We start from the raw sequence: 23532 nt of genomic DNA on the forward strand, positions 1-23532 counted from the left end.
GATCACCAAAATAAAATAAAATATTAGCATGATAAATGAGTTTAATTTTTTTTAAAAGATTTTATTTTTTTTCAATAATAATAATAATAATAATAATAATAATAATAATAATAATAATAATAATAATAATAATAATAATAATAATAATAATAGGTGTGTATTGCCAATGAGCTATATCTTAAATGGTATAGTCTATTCATACTCATTTAAAACTTGCGGGTTCGAGTCTCCTTATATACTGTGGTTGGTTAAGAGAGGTATTTGAATGTTGGTTAGAGAATGTGGGACTAGTTTGGACTTGTTAGAGAGAAATGGGTCAGCCCCGGATGTTCGGGTCGACGGCCATTCCAGTGCGAAATCCGAAGGTCGCGTTCATAACAGATAGTAAAATAAAATAAATAAAAAATAAGTGAATAAAATATAAAAATATATATATTTAGAAACCATAATTTTTAATTTATATTATTTTTTGGTAAGAAAAATTTTGGCTAGGTGAACCGCCCAACACCCCCTAATAAGTAGTAGTTTTGAATTTGAAACCAAGGAAAGAAGCCACAAAATTCAAATGCAATATCTACCTTAGCTTTACCCAAAATAAAGAATGTTTATTTTTCCCGGCGATACAACTAATCCTATTCTAAAGCAAGTCACCCTATATATAATAAACACACACATACACACATCAGAAGGCACACATTATTTCAGTACCATACAAAACAAATCTCACCATCTGAATCCTTGCCGAGAATCCTGAAAACCCCAAAAAAGAAAGTTCCAATAGTCACCACAAATTGTGATCTAAGCAAGAAGAAACAAAGGAAAAAAGGAAGAATGAAACTCAAGGAAAAAGATTTCGCAGTGAACCACATGGGAACAGTGACCATAATCCCTGAAGAACCTGACGACATATGGATCCTCTATAATATTATCAACCCCGGCGATTACGTCACGGCCGATACCTCCCGGAAGGTCCACCACCAACTCAACGACGCCAAGACCACCACCGCCTCCCGGGTTAAGCTCTCCATCCACCTGAAGGTCACCTGCCGCGACTTCCACAAGGACTCTTCCACCCTTCGCATCCACGGCCGTAACCTCGAGCCGAACGATTACATCGCCGTCGGATCGTTCCACACCCTCACCTTAGAGCGCAACAAGCCCTTCGAGCTCCACAAGAAGCTCTGGAAGGACGACGTCGTCGAGGCTCTCCAGGAACGAGAGAACCACGAAGCTTGCCCCGATGCAGAACTCGCAGTAATTCTCTTTCAACAAGACCATGCTGAGATTTATCTGATCGGAAAAGGCATAACTGCTATGGTTTCGAAGGTTGAAACGTCTTCTTCAAGGAGCGGAGGAAGAAATTCTTCATCTTCATCTCCTTCTTCTTCAAACTCTAAGAACGTGTTCTTCCGCGAGGTTTTCACGGCGTTCATAAAGCACGTGGATCTGAACAAGGTTAAGAACACTGTGATCGCAAGCGAGGATTCGAAAAAGGATGAGTTTCGAAGGTTTATGATATCGGAGGCAAAGAGGATGAAGATGAGAAGAATAGAAGAGAATATAGGAAGGATCGTGGTGGCTGCAGGTGGTGATTGCAACGGCAATTTGAAGGATCTTTTGGGAGAAGGCACGGTGATGAACCTTATGAAGGACAGCAAGGTAGGGTTGCAGATTAGGGCACTAAAGAAGGTTTGGGACATGGTTTCGAGTGACTCGGATCGCGCTTGCTACGGACCTAAGAGCGTGAAGAGTGCTCAAGAGATGGGAGCCATTGAAACGCTTTTGATCAGTGATGAGCTGTACCGGAGCAATGAGGTTGCCATAAGGAAGAGGCACGGTTGTTTGGTGAAGGCGGTTAGGGAGAGTGGTGGGGACGCGTTGGTTTACTCTTCTATGCATGTTATGGCAGAGCAGTTGCAGCAACTCACCGGTATTGCTGCCATTCTCAGGTTTCCGTTGCCTGTTATTGATGATGAAGACGATGATGATGCTTATTAGAGCAAGTTTTATGATTAATTAGGATGTGGGACTTAGCTTGTATTTCCTTATTACAATTCTCACCGCGTCATATTCTTTAGGTATTTTTAAAATACTCTAGTGTATATAGTTTATTAGAGTATCTTTATTAGGATAAAGATGTCTAATACTCGTATATATTGTTAGTATAAAAATGAATATTAATGTTGATAGTGAATCATTTCGACCAATGGTAGCGTCGAACTAGCATAGGTCGGAGGTCGAAAAAATGGGCCAGATCGCAATTCGGTATATGATCAAGGTTGGTTGTGATGGTGGATAATGGAAAACATGGGAGCGAAAAAATAACAGACATCATAAATTTAAGTCTAAAGAAAGACGAGGGTAATGAAAGCGTGGCGTTCGAGGTTTTTACCAAAGTCGAAAACAAGGTCATGAGAAAAAAAAAGGAGAAGTGAGATCGTGGAACAAGTTCATGAAAAAAAAAACAAGGTTTTTGTTTTTCTTTTTGTCCTAACAAATTAAATACAATATATGATAAGTCTAGGATATTAATTACACAAATTCTAATGATATTAAATAAAAGGATGAAATATATATTACCTGAATTTAAGACGTAAATTATATGTATCATATATAATATCACTTAGCCTATCATGCTCCAATAACAATACAATTCAACAACTAATCAATTAATAAATGCCTCAACAGCAAAATTTAACACTCAACAACTAAGTGTGTGTTTGGATGACGGTTTACAAACAGAGGTTTAGAGGTTTGTATAAAATTAATTTTGTAGAATTGATTTTTATCAAAAGTAAGTTAGTATCAACGTAGTTTATGTTTAGTAATTCTTATTCAAAATAGATCATAGTAAACTAAATATTGTTTGTATTACATTATTCAAAATTACTTTTAGATAAAAAATTACAGAAAATGACATGAATTTAAATAATTATTTTATGTTATCTTATAATTTTATTTTAAATATTTAAATAAATTTTAATATTTTTTTAGTACTCTCAATATTCTTTAGTACTCTAATAGGATTAATAGAATCATAATATAAAGTAAAAAAATATTTCACACAAAAAAGAAATAACAATAACAGTAAAAGAACTCATATAAAAAAAACAGAAGTTTTATAAAAAATAATAATATACATAAGAGAGTATTAGAAAAAAGTATTATAAAAAAATAATAAACATATGAATAATGAAGGACATAATTGGTACATAGAACATAAAGTTCAATCCAACGTAAAAAGGTGAACGGAAAAGCTAGAATTTTTAGCTTTTGGTAAACGTGGGTTGAAGACAGAAATCACTTTTGCGTTTACAGCATAAAAAAGTTGCCAAACATAAAGATGAGGCATTCAAGGAACTAAAACGAGCTTCTCTCTTCTCCAAGCAATCAGCTTTAGGGGTGTCAAAAATCCCCAGGAGGCGGGGATCCCCGCGGGGACCGCCCGAATGGGGCCCCGTTGGTGGGGAATTTTCCCCGTGGGGATGGAGATGGGGATGGGGAGCAAAATTCCCCCCGAGACAGGCGCGGAGACCCAAGCGGAGATCCCCGCCCCATCCCCGATAATTTCTCGAGTGTTTGAAATTTCTTAAATAACCTTACTTTATTTCTAACATAGGTAGGTTTTTTAGTAATTTTACCAATTAAAAAAACCCTAACCCTATTATTCAGTCTTCCCTACTCACTGTGCTGTATAATTTTGATTTTCTCTCCTTTTATGTATCTAAAGCAATTAGACATATAGGGTTTATAATTTTGAAATAGTTAGGGTTTGATTTTGAAATAGTAGCTTGATTTTTTCTCCTTCTATGTATCTAAAGCAATTATGATTTCTCTTGCTGAGTATGCTGACCATCAAAGAATACTTGATGTTAAAGACTATATCTTATTGCTTTTTTTTAGAATAGAAGTTGTATTTTAAGATTTTATTTTATGGATTATAATTTGCTATGTTGTATTTCTGGACTTATAATCTTGGATAAGATATGTTTATGTGTTTGTAATAGTATTTTGTAGTTTGTTTTTTATTTTTTTGATATTTTTTACTATAATTTTCATATGAATGTTAAAATATAAGAGGATGGGGAATGGGGCCCCGCGGGGAATATGGGGAACGCGGGGAATGAGAATGGGGACAACTATCCTCCCATGGCGGGGATCGGGACGGGGATGGGGATTAATTCTGGGGGCGGGGACGGGGAGCAGGGAGGCATCCCCCGCCCCGCCCCACCCCATTGACATCCTTAATCAGCTTCAACAATTAATCATGCTTCAAGCAATAATCAACACCTAGGTTTAGACTTTAGAACCAACAATTAATCAATGCTTCAACAATTATTCATGCTTCAAGCAATCAACAACAAGGTTTAGAACTAACAATTAATCCATGCTTTAACAATTACTAGCAGAAGCCCCCGCGCATACGCGCGAGTAATAGTAGTGTTTGGATGGTGTAACTGCTTTGCTTAAAACATTGAATTGAATATTAATATTGTATGTAACATATATAATGATCTTTTGATCGATTTAAACACAGAGTAATAAGACATAATATAAATAAGGTGTGAAATTAAAGGGAACACACAAAGAAAAGAACCATTAAATATTTTAGCTGTGTTGTACTCTCTATTATGTACTCCCTTCTAATTAAAAATGCAAGATTCCAAAAATGGTATAAACAATAAAGGAAACACAATAAACAAAAGAAATATAAAAGATAGGAAGATGATAGAAATTGACACAGTCATTTAGATCTATGCTCTAATGGAAAATTAGAGAAAAATATGAGTAACCATGAATATCCACTGCTTTGTTAAGTAACATTTTTCCATTTTTGCATCAAGTTAGAATATAAATGCACAGAAAGGAGTTAATACCCAAAATGACCCCTGAAATTTGACTACTGACTCAATTTGATCTTTTAATTTTCAATTGACCCAATTTATACCCTGAAATTTTAAGACGTAGCTCAGATTGATCCTTTCGTTCAACTTCGTCACCGGAGTGATGACGTGGCACCCAAACCTCACCATATGCCTCTCCTTTTTCCTCTTACCATAGCCATCACCACCTCCCCTCTACCAACACTCTCTCTCTCCCAACAAACAACAACATTCACAATCCACCAACACCCACACATTTCAACCGCTATAGCTTTGAAGAGCATAATGCCTACACTCACCATTCCTTCATGACTGCAAGTAGATAACAAACCAATGAATGTGACATCGTTAGGAGCAACACCATGAACTACCATTTGCGAAAAAATCTGCAATGCTTGCTTACCGTGACCATTCATCGCTATGCCGCAAATAATAGCACCCCAAGAAATAACATCCTTATGCACAATAATGTTAAAAATCTTGAACCCTATTTTCATGTAACCACAGTTAGCATACAGGTTGAGCAATACATTTCCAATTTTACCATCAATCACAAGGTTACACCACCCATTGTCCCAAATTCGAAGCACTCTCACTCATTGCAACCATCTTCATGTTCCTATTAAGAGGAATTTAAAGTGTGGTGATGTGTTTCTTTTTCCTTTTCTATTTCTCTTCAATTTATTAATATTAGTAATTGTTAATGTTGTTTGTTGGGGAGGAAAGATAGTAATGGTGACGGTGAGAAAGGGAAGGATCAGATAATAGAAAGACCCTTCATAAGTGGCGGTAAAGGTGTGTGGGTGTTGGTAGGTTGTGAATTTTGTTGTTTGTTGGGAGAGGGAGGGTGTTCTTAGAGGGGAGTTGGTTATGGCTATGCTAAGAGGAAGAAGGAGAGGCATGTGATAAAGTTTTGATGCCATGTCATCACTCCGGTAACGGAGTTGGACGGAAGGGTCAATTTGAACCACGTCTTAATAATTTAAGTATACTTTTCATAATTAGCTAGCATGGATAAGAAAAGAGTAATACATTTAAAGAAGATATCTATAATAATAAAAGTGGCTAATTCAAAAGTAATAGATTATGTTGTTATTGAAAATTTTTATTCTAAAATAGAAAGTATAAAATACCTTTTTTATATTTGTATCATGAAATCTTGAGCAATTACTAATTTGCATGAAATTAAAATAATTAAATAGAACTATAATAGAAAAAATATATAAAACAAAAAATAGCCTTATTAGATTAAAAAGGAAAGAAAAAACTTTAGTTGCTTCTATGTCAAATTATCAATTATTATTATTTTTGGAATAAGATTTTGGCCATAAGTAGATTAAGTACTTTTATGGCCTCAAAGAAATACACTATCAAAAAGAAAGATTCAAAATAAAAATGATAAAAAGAAATCATAACTGCTAATAAAAAAAGATATATATCCATTTACATATTTTCTATATAGAAGACTCATCTTTTGATTGTATTTTTTTATATACTATTCTCTGATGTCATCTACTACAGCAGCTAAACAATTTGACTTTAAAAAGATATTTTTCTTTAGACTTTCTCCAGAATTTTAGCTTTTGAAAAAATGCTCTTTTTTAAGAATGTTTTTGTCTTTTCTGTATTTGTTAATATATATTTCCATAAGAACAAATATGTAACTATCCTTTCATTCTACTATATCCTTCTTTACTTTTAGAAAACTTAAATTCATGCATCTATTCTACAATTAGCCAATAATTTTCGCTGTAACATATTGAACATAAAACAAAGTCAATATACACAATTTTGTGATAACTTTTATATCCAATGTTAGCCAAAATAAATGAAAAAAATCAATAAAAAATGACAATAACAAAATTTGAAATCGTATAATTTTTTTTTTAAAATAAGCCATCAAACAAAAGTAGACAATTTAAGTATAATCTTATTTATAACAACATAACCTTTTTTAAGTATATAAAACTCACAGTGCTAAATAATGTAATGGCATTTAAGATTTAGCTTTAATTTAGTGAGACATTCAAGTTAGCAATACAATGATATAATCTTGTGTATATCTTATTGGATGTACATCAAAATTTATTCTTGTTTCCAAGCATAGCCTGAATTGTTTGCTCAAACAAAGATTAAGTCTATTCAAGATCATTAATATTTAATGTGGCTTAATGGCAACCATGATGACTGGTAACTGTCCATGCTTTCTCTTCTACTCCAGCTCCTCCCAGCAAGTACTGCTATTATTAAATGCAATCTGGGACAACATCTTCTACTCCAACTCCAGGATGCTCATGAAACACATGCAACAGCTCTGCAAAAGTCATCAGAATATTATTAGCAAAACTTAAAACTATTCAAAGAGAACTTAAAACTAAATACATCATCTAACTTCTGAAGTCATTAAAGTGCTGCCTCAAGACATATTACTTAATATTAATATAACATACCAAAAAAATATTGTTACTAATTTAAAGTATTAAGTAATTAAAGATAGACATAGCAACCTTTTCTTTTAAATATTCCTTGTTGTTATGTTACCATATCTTCCTCAACTTAACATAGTCTTTTTGTTGCAAAAATTTTTTTATTTGAAAAAGGAATGCTTTTTTCAGATACTAATGCAGAAGATTATTATTCTACTTTTAAGTTTGCATTTAAGGTTAAAAAAAGGTCTGGAAAGGACTTAACCTCATCAACATGTTATATATATCAACTTATTTTTTCATCTCTGATCTCTTTCGACGCCTAAATCAACAGTAACAACCTGCCCCTACTCCAATCCATCAGTCACTCCAAGCTCCTTATTATTAGCTTCTCCTATTCTTCACTCTGAATCATCCTCCTTATTTGTGCAACGAACCACCCGGTGAATGTTAACAACACATACCATTGCATCACATACCCAAGTCATTCACATTCTTTAATTTTTTCCAAGAAAGAAAAACTCAAGTTAAAACAAAATATAAATAAATAAATGCAGAAAAAAAGAACTTTTACATCATTAAATCACATGAAAAGTTGTAACTAATGCCTACATATTTTCTTCTAACCATCCAATAAAATATAAATATTATCTAAAAAAATTCATATAACTATATTAGATTTGAGGAAGTTTCTCTGACTACTTACATATTTAAAGATGCTAGTGGGTACCAAACACTTGGAAATGAAGCTACCACTTTCTTCTGCAAAAATTAACAGATATTATTAGTATGATATAGCAAACTATGGAAAAGAAAGTGAAAATAATTAAAAAGGGATACTTTTGGTAGAACAAAGGAGTTGGGATGGGATTGTAACGAAAGAATATTTCCAACTTCTTTACTCTTTATTTCACAAACTTTGCTCACAAATAATCAAAATTGAAAACTGGTTTACTTCTATGTACAACAATTCTACAAATCAGATAAGTACACAACAAATAAAGGAATTCTTATAAGCCATTTTAAATTCCTTATTCATATATTTACTATTCCTAATAGCTAACACATAAAAGGATTGTTTAACATATTTACAATGCAGGTCAATCACAACCTCGAATTCTGAATGTCTAATAACTGACATAAGACATGAAAATGGTAAAGAAATCAGCAATATAATTAATAAAAGATAAATACAGTATGCTATCTAACAATAAAATATTAAGAACAAATTTTATGGGCAGTTCAGAGTAAGCTATGATCTTGATACAAATGGCACAGTTGCTGTTTGAACCTCAACCCCAACTCCGCATCATCCTTTGTCAAAGGGGAGATCATGATAATAGCAATGAAACTCTCTTAATAGGTATGTTCATAACAAAGTTGAGGCACAGCAAATCAAATAAAATCAAATTAGGAGTGGTTGAGAAATCATGAAACCTCATACGTGTATATTGTCTTCAGTTCCTGAGATATTTCTGAAAAGGTTTAATTACTCTGTTGGTCCCTATAGTTTCGCAAAATTTTCAATTAGGTCCCTATACTTTTTTTTCTTTTAATTGAGTTCTTGCACCAAATTTTTTTTAATTGGGTCCCTACACTTTTTTTTCCTTTTATTTAGGTCCCTCTACCAATTCTTTTTTTTTTTAGTTGGGTCCCTATAAACTTAAGCCAATTACTACTAAGAGGGACTTAATTGAAAAAGAAAATTTGGTGCAGGGACCCAATTAAAAAGAAAAAAAGTATAGGGTCCTAATTGAAAATTTCACGAAACTATAGGGACCAATAGAGTAATTAAACCTTCCGAAAACTCAATGAGGGGATGCCATAGAAAAATCTACTGTCTCCAACATGTTGTGGTAGCTGAACACTAAAAGAATCTGCAGTAAAAGACATCATCAATCAAAGATGTAAGCACATAGTGAACAAATGCACAATTTATAGTTAGTCTAAAATAAATATAAAGAAAGGTGAGTTACCGTGTGGATTGGAGCTTCACATCCTCCTTCAATAAGCTACATTTACATAAAAAGCCATTACAATGAGAATTTCTATTTTAATAGGATATAAATTAAATCATTATGGCAAATATATATCAGATGACTAAAACTTGAATCCACCAACTGGTCCTACTTGAAGAGCACCTTGAGTAACATCGTCCATTAGCCCTGGTCCAGCCCCTGACCATGAAGTGCAATCCAAAAGATTTGCAATCTGCATAGCACACATACAAAACAGTAAATAGCTATTATTTTCTTCTATAGAAAAATATTTTATCAAAAAGAGAAATGAAAGAGATGAGACATCATCATATAAATACAAATTAAGATATACAAATAGATATATTCCTACAACTAATATAACTATTCTACATAGTCCACCAAATTTGTTGCATAGTTCTAGGTGTTTCTTATGCGGTTAAGCCAAAATATTCACAGCCACATATATACCTAAAGAAAAAATATGGCAAGTTTCAATGATAGTACCTAAGAAAGAAACAGGCTATAAATTTATAGATTTATATAATCCATGACACTTAAATACATGAGCTTAATGATAGATTTGTAGAAGTACTATTGAAAATATCCACAACAAACTTATGAACTCATGTGACCTCAAGTTGCTATGAAGATTTGGTTTCAAAAATCTCTATTATTGCTCCAGACATTTGGATTAAGAGAAATAGGCATAAAATACACATCCAATGAAGCATATTTGGAAACAAATATTTTTCATTCATCTTGATCAATCATTCTATCATCTTTTGTATTAGCATCACTAAAGGTGCCTGGAGTAAAATATATACAATTTTAGAAACATTAATTTCAAAGAGCACTTGAAAGGTAGTAAATAAGGGAAGAAATCTTAAGAACCTTATTCAGATGCAAAACCAAAAAAAAAACAAAGAAAAGAGAGGAAATGATAACTTTAAAGAGCAATCAAAATAACATATATTAATCATGCAACAGAGAACATTCTTATGCTGAAAATGTTTTCACATTAAGAGAGAGCATTAAGAGAAAATAGATGAAGCAGGATCCCTTCCTACAGAAAGTTTTTTACTCAACAATAAGTGGAAGCAAGAAGCATCCTTATGATGTCTTAGGAACCTTACAATCTCAAAAGATGTCAATTTGTTTTCATTTGTCTATTATAAAAGCCTGAAAACAAAAATGCTGAAAAATTAATTGAGAATGCTGTCATTTGTATAATAGTTAACCTCTTTAAAATAACATCTCTTTTATTCTTTGCTGTCCCATTTTCATTTCTCCATCAGTTTGAAATGCAAAACGATGAAATTTGTATAGTTTTGCTTTTTTAAATTAGTTATTAAGAAATAAAAGTAGCTACTAATGAAAATATACTTAGATTACCATGCATGTGTCAAGCTGCCATATTAATGTAGAGTAATGTTTACAATTATAAACCCCTTCGAAAAAGGATCTTTCTTAGGGAAAGCAAAGGTAATAAAAGCTTATGCACTCTAAAGTCATGAGAGGCAAGAAGCAGGACCGTGCAAAAAACAAAAAAATGGCCATGTTTTGTTGAATTTGTTTTAAGCACATATTTTGAGATCTCTCTTATGTGAACATTCCACAGCTGTAAGCTTGTTAAAACTCAAAAAATAACTGAACTAAGAGTAGTGTCTATAAATTTATATAGAAAATATTATCTTTAGAGGCAAATAACCATAGAGAAAAGCATGTAATAAAGTTATATAAAATAAGCGAGAATAAAAGCCTTGATGAATTGTTGGGATGCAATTCCACCAGCCAAAGCAGCCACATCATGAAGCTCTGCCGCACCAAATTGACACATCAAATTGATAAGATCCCCAGCCAAAGCAGCACCATTGTATATCCAGATGTGTTGCAGAGCAAAATAATCATCATAATATACAAAGTTTGATATTGAATAAATGGCAACTAACCAAGCACCTCAAAAGCAACAAAAAAATAGTCCATGTATTCAGTCAAATTTCAACATCAATATATTCAAACTGATTTTACATAAAAATTTGTTCATGCAAATTATATTATTTGTTCTAATATGGTCAATTATGTCCTCTTCAAATGCAAATCAATTAGAGTGTGTAATCAGACTACTGTCCAAACATTAAAGAAATAAAATATAAACTAAGATATTATATCCACTTCAAAATTTTGCATCATAGTGATAAAGTAGCTTCACAAAAGAGATTGTTTGTCCTCTATCAAGTATTTTTTGTATAGCTTGTAAATATTTTAAATATAGTAAATATTATGAATTGTAAAATCATCAGCATATTCATATTATTTGTATAAAGATATGTATGCATAAGCTATGAGCATGGTCAAATTAAGCATACCAAAGCTAGTTCCTCAATGATTATAGAGCTGTTTCTGCCCTTTTAAAAATGTTCATAGGCACACCGTGCATGTCGCTCCCACTGGTCAACTGCTTCAAGCTGATGAACACTGAGTGTAGCCATAACTAGAAGACAGATTTACAGACGGATTTAGTCTTTATTACAGACGGATTTTGTCCCTCTGTAAAAGTCCCGTCGAAAATTATTTACCGATGGATTTTTTTTCGTCGAAAAATTACAGACGAATTTTTACAAGTTACCGACGGATTTTTCCTCTGTAAATTTTCTATCCATTTTTCAAAGGCGACGAACTTTCCGACGGATTTTTCGTCTGTAATTACAGACAAATTTTTAGACAGATTTTTCGTCTATAATTTGAATATTGGAAAACCATCTTACACTCTGATTACAGACAGAAAATCCGTCTGTAAATCTATCGGTAAGGTAAAATATTTTTTTTTAGATTTTTCTATTACAAAAATAAACATGTTTTCATACAAAATAAATATAAATTTAATAAATACAATTTTTTTATCTATTTTGTATTCGAATATTTATAATATTTCAAAAAATAAACAAATTTATCGTATTATCAAACTAAAAGAAAAGTACTATAAACAAGCAAGTTAATATAATTCAAAACATAAACAAAGTGTATTAATACATCAACTGTAATATTAAGTAACAATCATACATCAAAATGTGTTGATACATCAACTATAATTCATCACAAACAAATATTTAATTAAAAGAGCATGTAATCAAATCTTATGGAATAAGAAATCTCTTAGCGTGTATATTTGCCAAGCCAAGCTAAACAAATTGCTAGATGTTTTTAGTGCCGACATGTAATGCATTTGGTTTTTCTCAGTTGAACTATTAAAGAAGAATAATTTATATTTCTCATCATTCACTGCTTTCTGTTGCCTTAGTTCTCTTTCTAAGCCATAGGCAAGAGAATCATCAACTTGAACTCGAGATAAAACAGAGTTGATCCTGTCAACGACTGCAAAAGCTCCTCGGAGACCCCCCAAAGGTATTAACCAGTCCTTAAACCTAAATGATATAATATCAGACAGTCAAGTAAAGATCAAGAGATAAGATGAAATAAATAACAAGTCACAACTTAATTTCCTTACGGCAAATGTTAAAGTGAAAGTATATCCAATAAAGGATGCCATAGCTCCGACAGAGAGCTCACCCTGAGAACAGAAACTAAAGCAACTTAAAAATATTATTTTAATGGTTGAACTTGTTGCAAAAGAAATAGTGAGAGAGAAATATAAATGGAAAAATAGAAATTTTGAACAGATTAGAACTACTTACCACGTTAACTTTGTTCCCTCCAAGACAATATAATGAAATCAAAGAGATATAAATAGCAACCCTGGTCATAGATTCATTAAATGATTTGAAAGTACCAAGCTTTATCCCACTTGACTGGAAAGATAGAACCTGTAAAGAACTAATAATTAGAGGTGTCAAGCCTTTCACAACAAAAACCTATTCGTTCTTGAATAATCTTACCTGTTTAGCAAATGTAAACATCTGCCGCTTTTCACCACCAAAAGATCTTACCTGTAATAATTTATTTTACTGTTATCAACTGTCTATTACAAATACAAGACTTTACAATGCACAAAGTTACTATAAATTTGAAGTATAAACCATGGAGAACTCACTGTTCGAATAGCAGAAAATGTTTCTGATACACAATCAGCTATTGATGCCTGGGCCAACCCATGTGCTTTGAAAACAGGAAATGTTGAGCTCTTGTAGACAGCTTCAGAGAACTAAAAAAATCAGCAGAAAAAAACACAAATTGACAAGCAACATGACTCAAAATTTCTATATATGATACTTTTATATTAATGTATTTCTAATTCAAGCTACAAGAATAAAGAAATGGGTTGAATATACCCACACTTAATAATAATAAATCACAATACTCTTAGATAATAATTAAAAAAAGAATAAAAGGATGATGAAGATCAGAAGATAGAGATATGGATATACATACAGCAGTGTGGAGTCTCTAATGGATCCATTGAGATGAGCATGCAACTCCACCTTTGGCACTTTCTTGGTATTGATATCAAAATATGCAACTCTGATTTTTTAGATGAAAACATGAGAAGAAGTGGCACTTTCTTGGTATTGATATCAAAATCATCTTCAGTGTTATCTTTAAAAAACAAAACTCTTTCTTTCTCTTTCTTTTTTAAATCAGGAGGGAAAAAGAGGAAAGCTCTTTAAGATCGACTATGCAGTAGGCCTTTAATATCGAAATCAAAGTAATTACTAGGGAAGACTTCACAATAAACCCTATATTTTAATATCTTTTAATTCAAATCAGATAAAGCATATCATACTTTATCCAACAATAGAGTAAACTCTCCACTGAGAAAAAAGAAGCATGAACCTAAGCTTTAAAATTAACAAGTAGTATTACTCAGTCATCATTTTCAATTTGACGTAAAATTATCTATCAATCTGCCACCAGTGCCCACAGGTTAAAGTGAATCCCGCAATCCCTCAAATAAACTAACTCACCCACAAGTTCAGCTCACAAATCATAATAACAACAACAATATACAATTTAAATCGTTGGTAAGGAGAAGCTAAGTGCAATTTAGGTTTCTTTATTTTATCTTCAGAATGATTAACATGTCTGAAAAAGGTTGGGTGTTATGTAATTTATGTGGGTCCTATATATATATATATATATATATATATATATATATATATATATATATAGAGCCCTGCTCATCACCCTTTCTAATTATATGTTTGTGGCATAGTTCCTTTTATAAATTGAATCATGGCACAACAATATAAGTTTCTGGCATGATCATCACCAAGCTAAGATGGCATTTAAGAAAGTAAATTTTGGTTTCAATCATGGTCTTATCATTGTACACAAGTGGCACTTGTTTATTGAGAAGCAAGGATTAGGGAGAAATTTTACCTCCACTCTCTTATTCAGGATGTCAAGATCACCACGATTATTATCAGTTAAAGCACAGTGTCGTACAAGATACTCAATGAACAACTCTCCAGATGAACCAACCAAGTAACAATGTGAAGCCATAACCACAATTAACTACAAGAAAAGAAGGAAGGCAGGAAAAACCAAAAGAAAGTGAAGGGTAAGAAACTGTGTTAGTTTAGAAGTAAATTACATGAACATGGTTCATAATGGATTACCTCAGAAAGTGCTTTTTGAACACCTAAACTCGGCTCCTCTAGAAAGATGCATGTACATAGACCTTGTTACGATTCTTAACAGTTTTTTTCCAAATCACAGATCAAATAACATTAGTCAAAGAGGTGAAAACCTTCATTGCCTCACGGCTTTCAGTGATCTGTTCGGAAAACTTCTTGTACTCCTGTTCTACTTCATCCATCACTTGGTGGCATGCTTGAGTCTGCATCTAAAATTTCAAAATAAAAACAGCAATGTGATTAATAATTAGCCTAAAGATCTATCACAAACTCTCAGAAATTTGTCACAGGTTTACCATTCTTTGATCAAATATGCCAGAGTATCTAACTGTTCTCTCAATTTCTGCTTATACTAGTTCTGAATGTTCTAGCTAGGCACCAATGTAAGCATTCTAATTCCATATTAATATGTTTAACTTCTAAGAATATATGAATAACATCAAAGAGCTCACTGTCCTAGTGGAGATGCTGCCGAATTTTAGAGGAGATGCTGCCAAAATTTTATAAAAATTAGAGATTTTGTTTGGATGGTTATTTAAAAAATTTGGATTTAATGGTTAAATAATTTGATTTTTGAGTTATTAAGAAAATGATTACGTTTGAAGCTTGATTTGTTTAGAAAGGAATGAATTATATTTTGAATCTGAATTATTGAAGAAAGTAATAAGAGGTATGATGAGAATGAATGTGAGAATGAAGATTGATTTTTTAGTATGATTTTGAATAATTGAATGATAATGAGAATGAATGTGAAAATGAAATTGAATTTGATTGAGATACCTGGGCAGTAACAAGGATTGTGGTTCGTCCCGCTTGCTTCAGGTTAGTGATTGTGATGCCTGGACAGTAGCAAGGGTTGTGGTTCATCCCACTTGCTCCAGGTTGAGCTCTTAAACACCCACCTGAGTAGTAGCTACAGTAGTGGTTATTCCACTAGCTCTGCGTTAAGCGGGTAGTAGTAAGGGGGTTATAGCTCAAACCCACTTGCTCTGCAATGGGTGTTTCAGTCCATGGTTAGCTACCAGGACATGTCGGGTTGGCTATATAATCGACAGATGATATCATCAGCCATAGGACAGACATGCATCATATGCACTTGTATGCTTTGCTTGAGTTTGAATTTGTTTGGGTTTGCCTAATTGCTTAACTATTATTAACTGCTATCTGAGCTATTTGCTGTAACTGCCATCTATACCTGTGCCTTTCTTGTCTGTTTTGCCTGTGTTTGTTTCTGTTTGTTACACATGTTATAGATTTATCCCTCGCCTTTATTATTAGAATGTTGTAAGAGGGATAGGAGTTGTATGTTTTATATGTATATGATATTTATTAGCTACTTATGTAAGAAGTCTTGTATATAAATATATGTTTGTTTGTTTTCAAGGTAAAGTAGTTTTTATCCATTTTTCAAAGAAATCAACGATACGTTTTCGAGTCAAAGGCTCCTATTTTTATTATTAAGTATATGAAGTAGTCGTAATACTTCTTACTATCAGAGTGGCACAGCTAAAAGTGTGACATTCTGATAGTGAGAGTGTTACATTATGGTATCAGAGCAGTCTTTCCTGTAGAGCTTGAGAAATTGACTGACTATGCTTCAGTTGCATACTATGAGCATCTGTCATGTACTAGGTCTTGTTCGAATGGCAAGAGTTAGAAATTTATGCACATGATTGCCTATTGATTAATGCAGTTAGTATACTATTGCATATATCATGGTATTAAGTTTGGCCGGCTTAACACTGATGGTTTATGCATATGAGAGCACTAACGGGTTATCGTAGGCGAAATAGAACTAATAGATAACGCATATTGTGGGGTTTAGGAAATGTTAGAGGTTGAAGTTTGGGGAGTTGAAGCTCTAAAGTTGGTATGAGATAAGTGCGTGGACGTTAAGCACGTCGTTTTAACCCTATCCTGTTTTATAATCTTTCGCCGCCTTGCTTTACTATCACATGTTTGAACCATGTTTTCTTTTGCTTCAAGCTTGCTTTGTAACTTTTGCCTTGCAATCACACTCCTACCCTTATATCTTTATAATATATGATAATCAAAATATTTGAAGCTATATATATATATATGCATGATGAAGTTCTTTGCTTTTTCCATAAAGTGTTGAAAACTATGTGATATTATCTGTAATACACTAATTTTCGAGGACGAAAATTTTTATAAGTGGGGTAGGATGTAAGACTCCAAATTTTCAGAAATTAAATCTTATTTAATGATTTATTTTATTTATTCGAGAATATATTTTCAAAAATTTTTATATTAATTGAGTCTTTCTTATTATTGATTTTAAAACCTTTAGTAATCAAGAAATAAAGACGATTTTATATGCTTTAATTTGAATAATTAAAGTTTTAATTTTATTTTATAATTTTAAAGAAAGTTAATTTGATTATCTCTAATTATTAAATTGGAGTATTTATTTGAAAATAAACTTGTAAGTTGATAATTAAATAGTATTTTTATAAATATTAATGTTGGATTAAAATTAGTTCTCAATTACTTTATTACCCTAATTTTATTAAAATTACTAAACTACCCAAAATTTCCAAATCTCATACACAAAACCTTAATTCCCAAATCAAAACCCTAATTGACACTAACCCTAACCTAGCCACTGCCTTACCCACCGCCACACCTCCCTTTTCCCAAATGCACACACACAAACACACCTACATATACACAGAGATGGATTAAAAAAAAAAAAGAAAAAGAAGGGAAAGGGAAAGAGAGAAGAGGGAGATCGGAGGAGAGGGAAGAGCTGGGAAGAAGAGGAGGAGATGAAAGGAGCGTCACCGGTGAAGGGGGACTGTCGCCGCTATCACGGCGTGGCCGGCATGCTGCTGCCCATCGCCGTTCCATCCCCACTGCATCCCATCATGTCGGTCGCTGCCATCTCCAAGCGTCATCATTGAATCGCCAAAGGAGAAATTGAGACACGATGAAGGTGAGAGGGAGGGGCTAGCGTTGCTGCCGAACGGTCGCGGAGCCGCCGGAGTTGTCGCATCGCCGTCAGGGTCGGAGGATCAGAACCGCGAGGGAGAGGGACGCCGTTGATGTTGTTCAACAAGGTAGGAAGAACCGCATGAGAGCCAGGGGGAAGGAGCCTCTGCTCACGCTGCCGATCTGCCATTGCTTCTGCTAGCTTGACGTCACTGTCGCCTCAGGCTGTTCCCGCCGCGGATGGGTCCGTTCCTGTCGATAATAGAAGAGCTATTCACTATTGCGTTTGCCCTGCTGCCAGGGTTTCTAGTTGTTGGGTATGAAGTTGTTGTTGCCGGAACCTCCACGGGATATGCTGCTACTTGGCTCAGTTGTTTCTTTTTAGTTGTGGTAAGCATTTCCATTCCGAAAACCCCTTTTAGTCACTATTCTGTTAACTTAGGCCGAGCTTTTACGGCATTGATTGCTATAATATTGAGTTTCGGTTATTATATGTTGCGATTAGAGTTGTTGTGGTTGCTGCATAAGCGGTTTTTATGATAACCTAAAAACTAATGAATTTTTTTAAGGAAGAAGATCATTGACACGGAGAAATAGAATAGAAGAATAAAATCGGAAGAAGGTGAACCTTGATTCTCACTGCTACGACGGCGATGCTCACAGCTACGACGGAGAAGGCGACGCTCACTGCTGCGACGGCGACGCTCACAGCTGCGACGGCGACGCTCACAGCTGCGACGGCGACGCTCACAGCTGCGACTATTTTGTTAACTTAGGCCTAGGTTTTGTTTGTTTTCAAGGTAAAGTAGTTTTTATCCGGTTTTCAAAAAAAATCAGCAATACGTTTTTGAGTCAAAGGCTCTTATTTTTATTATTAAGTATATGAAGTAGTCGTAATACTTCTTATTATCAGAGTGGCGCAGCCAGAGGCGTGACATTCTGATAGTGAGGGTGTTACATGCGGATCGGATCCGATCCATGAACACTCCTAGTTCTTGTTCTTATTCTTGTTCGTGTCGCTCTTTAGGGTTATCACCGACTCATCACCCTCTTCCTTTATTTTCCATCCAATTCTTCTTGAAGATGACCCGACCTGAAATTCATCCCCAACCCATTCCCGTTCCTACTGCTGGCAAGTCACCTCTCGTAGAATACCTTGATTATTTTTGTCCACAATTATCTGTGGAGCCCAACAACAGACAAATAACCCATTTGCTAACAGCACCGAACAACTTGTTCGGCCCAACACGGGTTTCAGCCCGATACAGACCCAATTAGAACAGAATCCCGTTCAATTTTCCAGCAGTGACTTGGCTCTGACGAGACTCCTAACTAGGGGATCGGATCCAATCCACATATCTGCGGTATTTTTTCGAATCCAATATGAAAATTACAGATATCGATCCAATCTACAAAGGTATCGGATTGGGTCATATCCGCATACAAATAAAATCGGATTGCGGATTTCATGTAGATATCAGCATATCTGCGGATCTGCAAAAATAAATAAATAAATAATAAATAAGTAAATATTCTTTTTATGTTTTATTTTAACTAATAATTATCATATATATTATATTATTTTATTTTATTATTTAATAAAAATATTTTTAATATTTTTTTTAAGAGTAAACATGTTTAAAAGAGTGAAAAAACTAAATTTATTGATTTTTTTAATAAAAATAAGTTTTTTAAAAATATTTTTATGTTTTGCGAATATATCCGAGATCCGATCCTATCCGCACTTTTGTGGATCGGATCGAATCCCAGCTTAAAAATCGTGGATATTGGATCCGATCCAATGATTTTAGTGCAGATCGGATTGAAATTTTGGTTATATCCGATCTGATCTAATCTGCATTCACCCCTACTCCTAACAGTTAAATGGAGACAAACTGAGATAGTGCATAGATGAGATAGCACAGGTGTTAAAGAACCATGAATTTCTGTATATCTGTATGAAACTCAAATCTGTACAGTAAAGCAACCCAAAGCATATCCTATTTAGACTATACTAGATTCAGATTTACGTTATGCGTGTATTATTAATACTATATAATATATTTTAATAAATATTATATTATTTAGAGATTAATTAAATAATTGTACGGTAGGTCGAGTACTAGACGGTTCAGGTCGATACTTCGATTGATGAGAGGGGGCCTCGCCTGGTTCCGGGTTACTGGGTTGGAGTAGCCGGTGTTCCGAGCTCTTCGTGTGAGAAGGGGGTGTCACCTGCAAAGACACTCTGACGCTCTAGTCAGTCAAGTGTGCAGGCAAAATATGTGAGAATGGTATGTGACGTACCTTGGCGGAGGGGTAGGACCCTCCCCATATATACTGTGTCATTAGTGGGTCCCACAAGAGTAGACCAACCTTCCTCGAAGCTTCCTCATACAGCTGTAGTGGAGAGCTATCAAGGACGCGTGTTCGGGTCGGGTCGGTCTGTATTCTGTTTGGGCCAGGCCGTAACAGTGCCCCCAACGCGCCAATGATGATCGTGAGGGTCGTTAGTGGCGTGTTATCTCTTCTTTCGTGCGTTGTCGCCAGGTCGGCCGCTCGTGGAGAGGACGTGCCTCTTGAGCGCGTGTCTGTTCATTGCTGGGGATAACCGTTCGCCACCTCATTCCTTGCGTTGAGCATTAAATGCTTATAATGGGTTATTACAAAATTCCGCGCGTAAAGACTATTTTACCCCTGACTTCGATACGTCGGCTATTGGTGTTTTTAAGACGATTAAGGATGGCAAAATTGTTGACATGCCCAAGAAATCATCTCTTGTACCTTTGTATTTTCGTTTGTAGAACTTGTGGAACTAACTTTTTAATGACTTTAGTAGTTACTTGGTCGGCTTGTGATTATCATCTTTCCCTGTTTATTGGTAGAACGTTTTTGCTTTGTTATGTTACCATTTTGTTGGTATGGGTTTGTCGCTCATGTTCGTTTACCGTTATGCCGGTAGTTAAATGAAGCCAAGTCGTGGCTTTACTATTGCTGTAGCCGTCTGTTATGACTTTAGCTTAATTGGCTCCCGGGGTGATCAGTCCCGGGGTGCCGTATCATGGTCCCGTTTAACGTATTATAAGGAACTTGTTGTCGTGGGATGTGTAAATAGAGAAGAGCAAATGGGAAAGTAATTTTGACAAGTAAACATTAATCGATAATTAAACAAGTTTATTGCCATAAGTATTTAACAAAAGTAAATCGCTGAGCTCGTCAGATCGCCTAATCGGCGTGTTTGAGCTAGAAATAAAATCTTCTCAAGTTACCTGCGTTCCAGGTTCTCGGAACTTCCTTGCCATCAAGCCTCTCTAATTTGTAGGCGCCCTTGCCAATGACCTCTTTGACTCTGTAGGGGCCTTCCCAGTTCGCCACCATTTTGCCTTCCTCTTGGGTCGGTAGCCCGATATCGTTGCGCCGCAAGACAAGGTCATTTTGCTCAAACTCTCTCTTGAGCACTTTGGTGTTGTAGCGCAGGGCCGTTCTTTGCTTTAGTGCTATTTCTGACAAATGGGCCGTCTCCCTAGCCTCATCTGCTAGGTCCTTTTCCACCGCTTCCTCCACTCCCTTCAGGAGTAGTCATGGGCTCGGCTCGCCAATCTCTACAGGTATCATTGCGTCGACTTCGTACATCAGGCGGAAAGGGGTTTCTCCTGTGGATGACTGCTCGGTTGTTCGGTAAGACCAGAGAACCGAGGCGAGTTCGTCGGCCCATGCACCTTTTTTGTTATCCATCTGCTTCTTGAGGTCCAACAGCACGACCTTGTTTGCCGCCTTAACTTGACCGTTCATTTGGGGATGCTCTACAGAGGAAAATCTCTGTTTTATGCCCAGATCAGTGAGAAACTCCACGAACTTCTTGTCGGTGAACTGTGTCCCGTCATCAGAGACAACGACTTCCGGGATGCCAAATCGAGTTATCACCTGCCTCCACATAAACTTTCGGCAATTGGATGAGGATATACTGGCCAGTGGTTCAGCCTCTATCCATTTGGTGTAGTAGTCGATAGCGACTATGAGGTATATGACTTGCCCCGGGCCCACCAGGAAAGGTCCGAGTAGGTCGACTCCCCACTGTGCGAAAGGTCGGCAGGACGTTAATAGGCTTAGTTCGGTTGCTGGCGCTTTGTGGAAGTTGGCGTTCTCTTGGCATTTGACGCATTTCCTTACAAATTCTTTGGAGTCCATCATCATCGACGGCCAGTAATATCCAGCTCGGATGAGCTTTCTTGCTAGGGCTTTGCCCCCGATGTGGTGACCACAGCACCCCTCGTGGACCTCTCTGAGTACGTAGTCCGTTTGGTTGGGATGCAGGCACTTCAGTAAGGGATAACTGAGTCCCTTTTTAAACAGTTGTCCTTGTATGATTGCATATTTGGCTGCCTCCCTTCTCAACGCCTTGGCTGCCTTCTCGTCGTCGGGGAGTTTGCCGTTTTCTAGGAAGTCAGTGATGGAGTCCATCCAGGAGGGGCCTATCTTTGTCAAGTGGAGGGCAACTGTTGGTTCTTTTATCATGCCTTGAATGAGGGACTGGTTGCCGTGTAAGACCCAAAACTTTTGAAAAGTCTTATTATGATCAAGTCTCAAATCATATAGTTATTTATAGCCTTTATTTCGGAAATCATTTTATTAAAGATGATTAAGGCAAGTTTTGATTTATTGAATTTGAGATAAGTTATGGTTATTATCCAATTTTACAATTATTGGATTATTTTCTATATTTAAATCATATAGTTGGTAGTTGTGAAATAATAAGGATTTTTATATGATTTGGATTAGATAAGTAATATTTTAAATATTAATACTGCTATTTTGGAAAATAAAGGAATTAAGTATATTATTTCTAATTATTTGATTTGGACATTTTATTGAAAGTAATTTGTAAAAATTGATGATCAAATAGTATTTTCTATATATAATTAGCGTTAGACTTAATTTGGGTCTCAATTAATATATTATTCCCATTTTTGTTTGAAAATACCAAATTGCCCCTAACCCTAAGTTTCAAAAGTGAAACCCTAACCCAGTAACCCGATACCCGACCCGGTTCCCTCTTCACCCACACCCAGCCACCGCATCCTATCTGTTTCCCTTCCTTCTCTCAGTAACGCAACACACACAGCAGCAACAGCTGCAAAAGGAAGCCAAGCAAAGAAAGGGTTAGGGGGAAAAACGGGAAGAAGGAGAGGGGAGAGGGGAATGACGGCGCCGGCGAGGAGCCACTATCGCCGCCGCCGCATCGTTGCTGGGTCTCGGAGGGAGACCGTGCTTGGGGCTGTCGTCGTCAAGTCATCACGAGCCGCCGATCGCGCTCCAGTTCAGCTCGCCGACCAGCCGCATTCTGCCACCACGTCCAGCTCCTCGCCGTCGCGCTACCGATTTGTCGCCGATTTCGTCATCCGCGCCGTCGTCCTTACTGCGAGACCAGCGCCGCCGTTGCCATCCTTGCACGAGAATAGGTAGAGGCTAGCAGTAGAGGGCGGCGCATGAGAGGGAGTTTGCGGTGAAGGGAGAGTGGCGCCGTTTTGTACGCCGCCGTTGCACCTGGATACCGCCGCCGCTACTGCGAGCTCGCCGTCGCCGGAGCTGGGTAGTCATTCTCCTTGCCAGCAGCGAAGAAGAAGAAGCGAGATGAAACCCCCCTTGTCTGCTGCTTCGGTTCGCTGAGAAAGAGCTTGGCGCCGCCGGAGTTGCTGTCTGT

General features: G+C 35.7%; 1 protein-coding gene and 1 long non-coding RNA gene across 2 annotated transcripts; one reads left to right on the forward strand and one right to left on the reverse strand.

Moving 5' to 3' along the window:
* Positions 1–831: 831 nt before the first annotated feature.
* Positions 832–1998, forward strand: LOC112740655 (protein PELOTA 1-like). The gene has a single exon (XM_025789257.2). The coding sequence runs from the start codon at positions 832–834 to the stop codon at positions 1996–1998; it is 1167 nt and encodes a 388-aa protein (XP_025645042.1).
* A 10464-nt stretch (positions 1999–12462) lies between these two features.
* Positions 12463–14045, reverse strand: LOC112740656 (uncharacterized). The gene is made up of 5 exons (XR_003171277.3): positions 13675–14045; positions 13337–13447; positions 13182–13232; positions 12794–12856; positions 12463–12710 (listed from the first exon to the last, which is right to left on the reverse strand). It is a non-coding gene; the product is annotated as an uncharacterized lncRNA (long non-coding RNA).
* Positions 14046–23532: the final 9487 nt, after the last annotated feature.

This window comes from Arachis hypogaea, chromosome 14, assembly GCF_003086295.3.
Source record: "Arachis hypogaea cultivar Tifrunner chromosome 14, arahy.Tifrunner.gnm2.J5K5, whole genome shotgun sequence".
Taxonomy (NCBI): domain Eukaryota; kingdom Viridiplantae; phylum Streptophyta; class Magnoliopsida; order Fabales; family Fabaceae; genus Arachis; species Arachis hypogaea.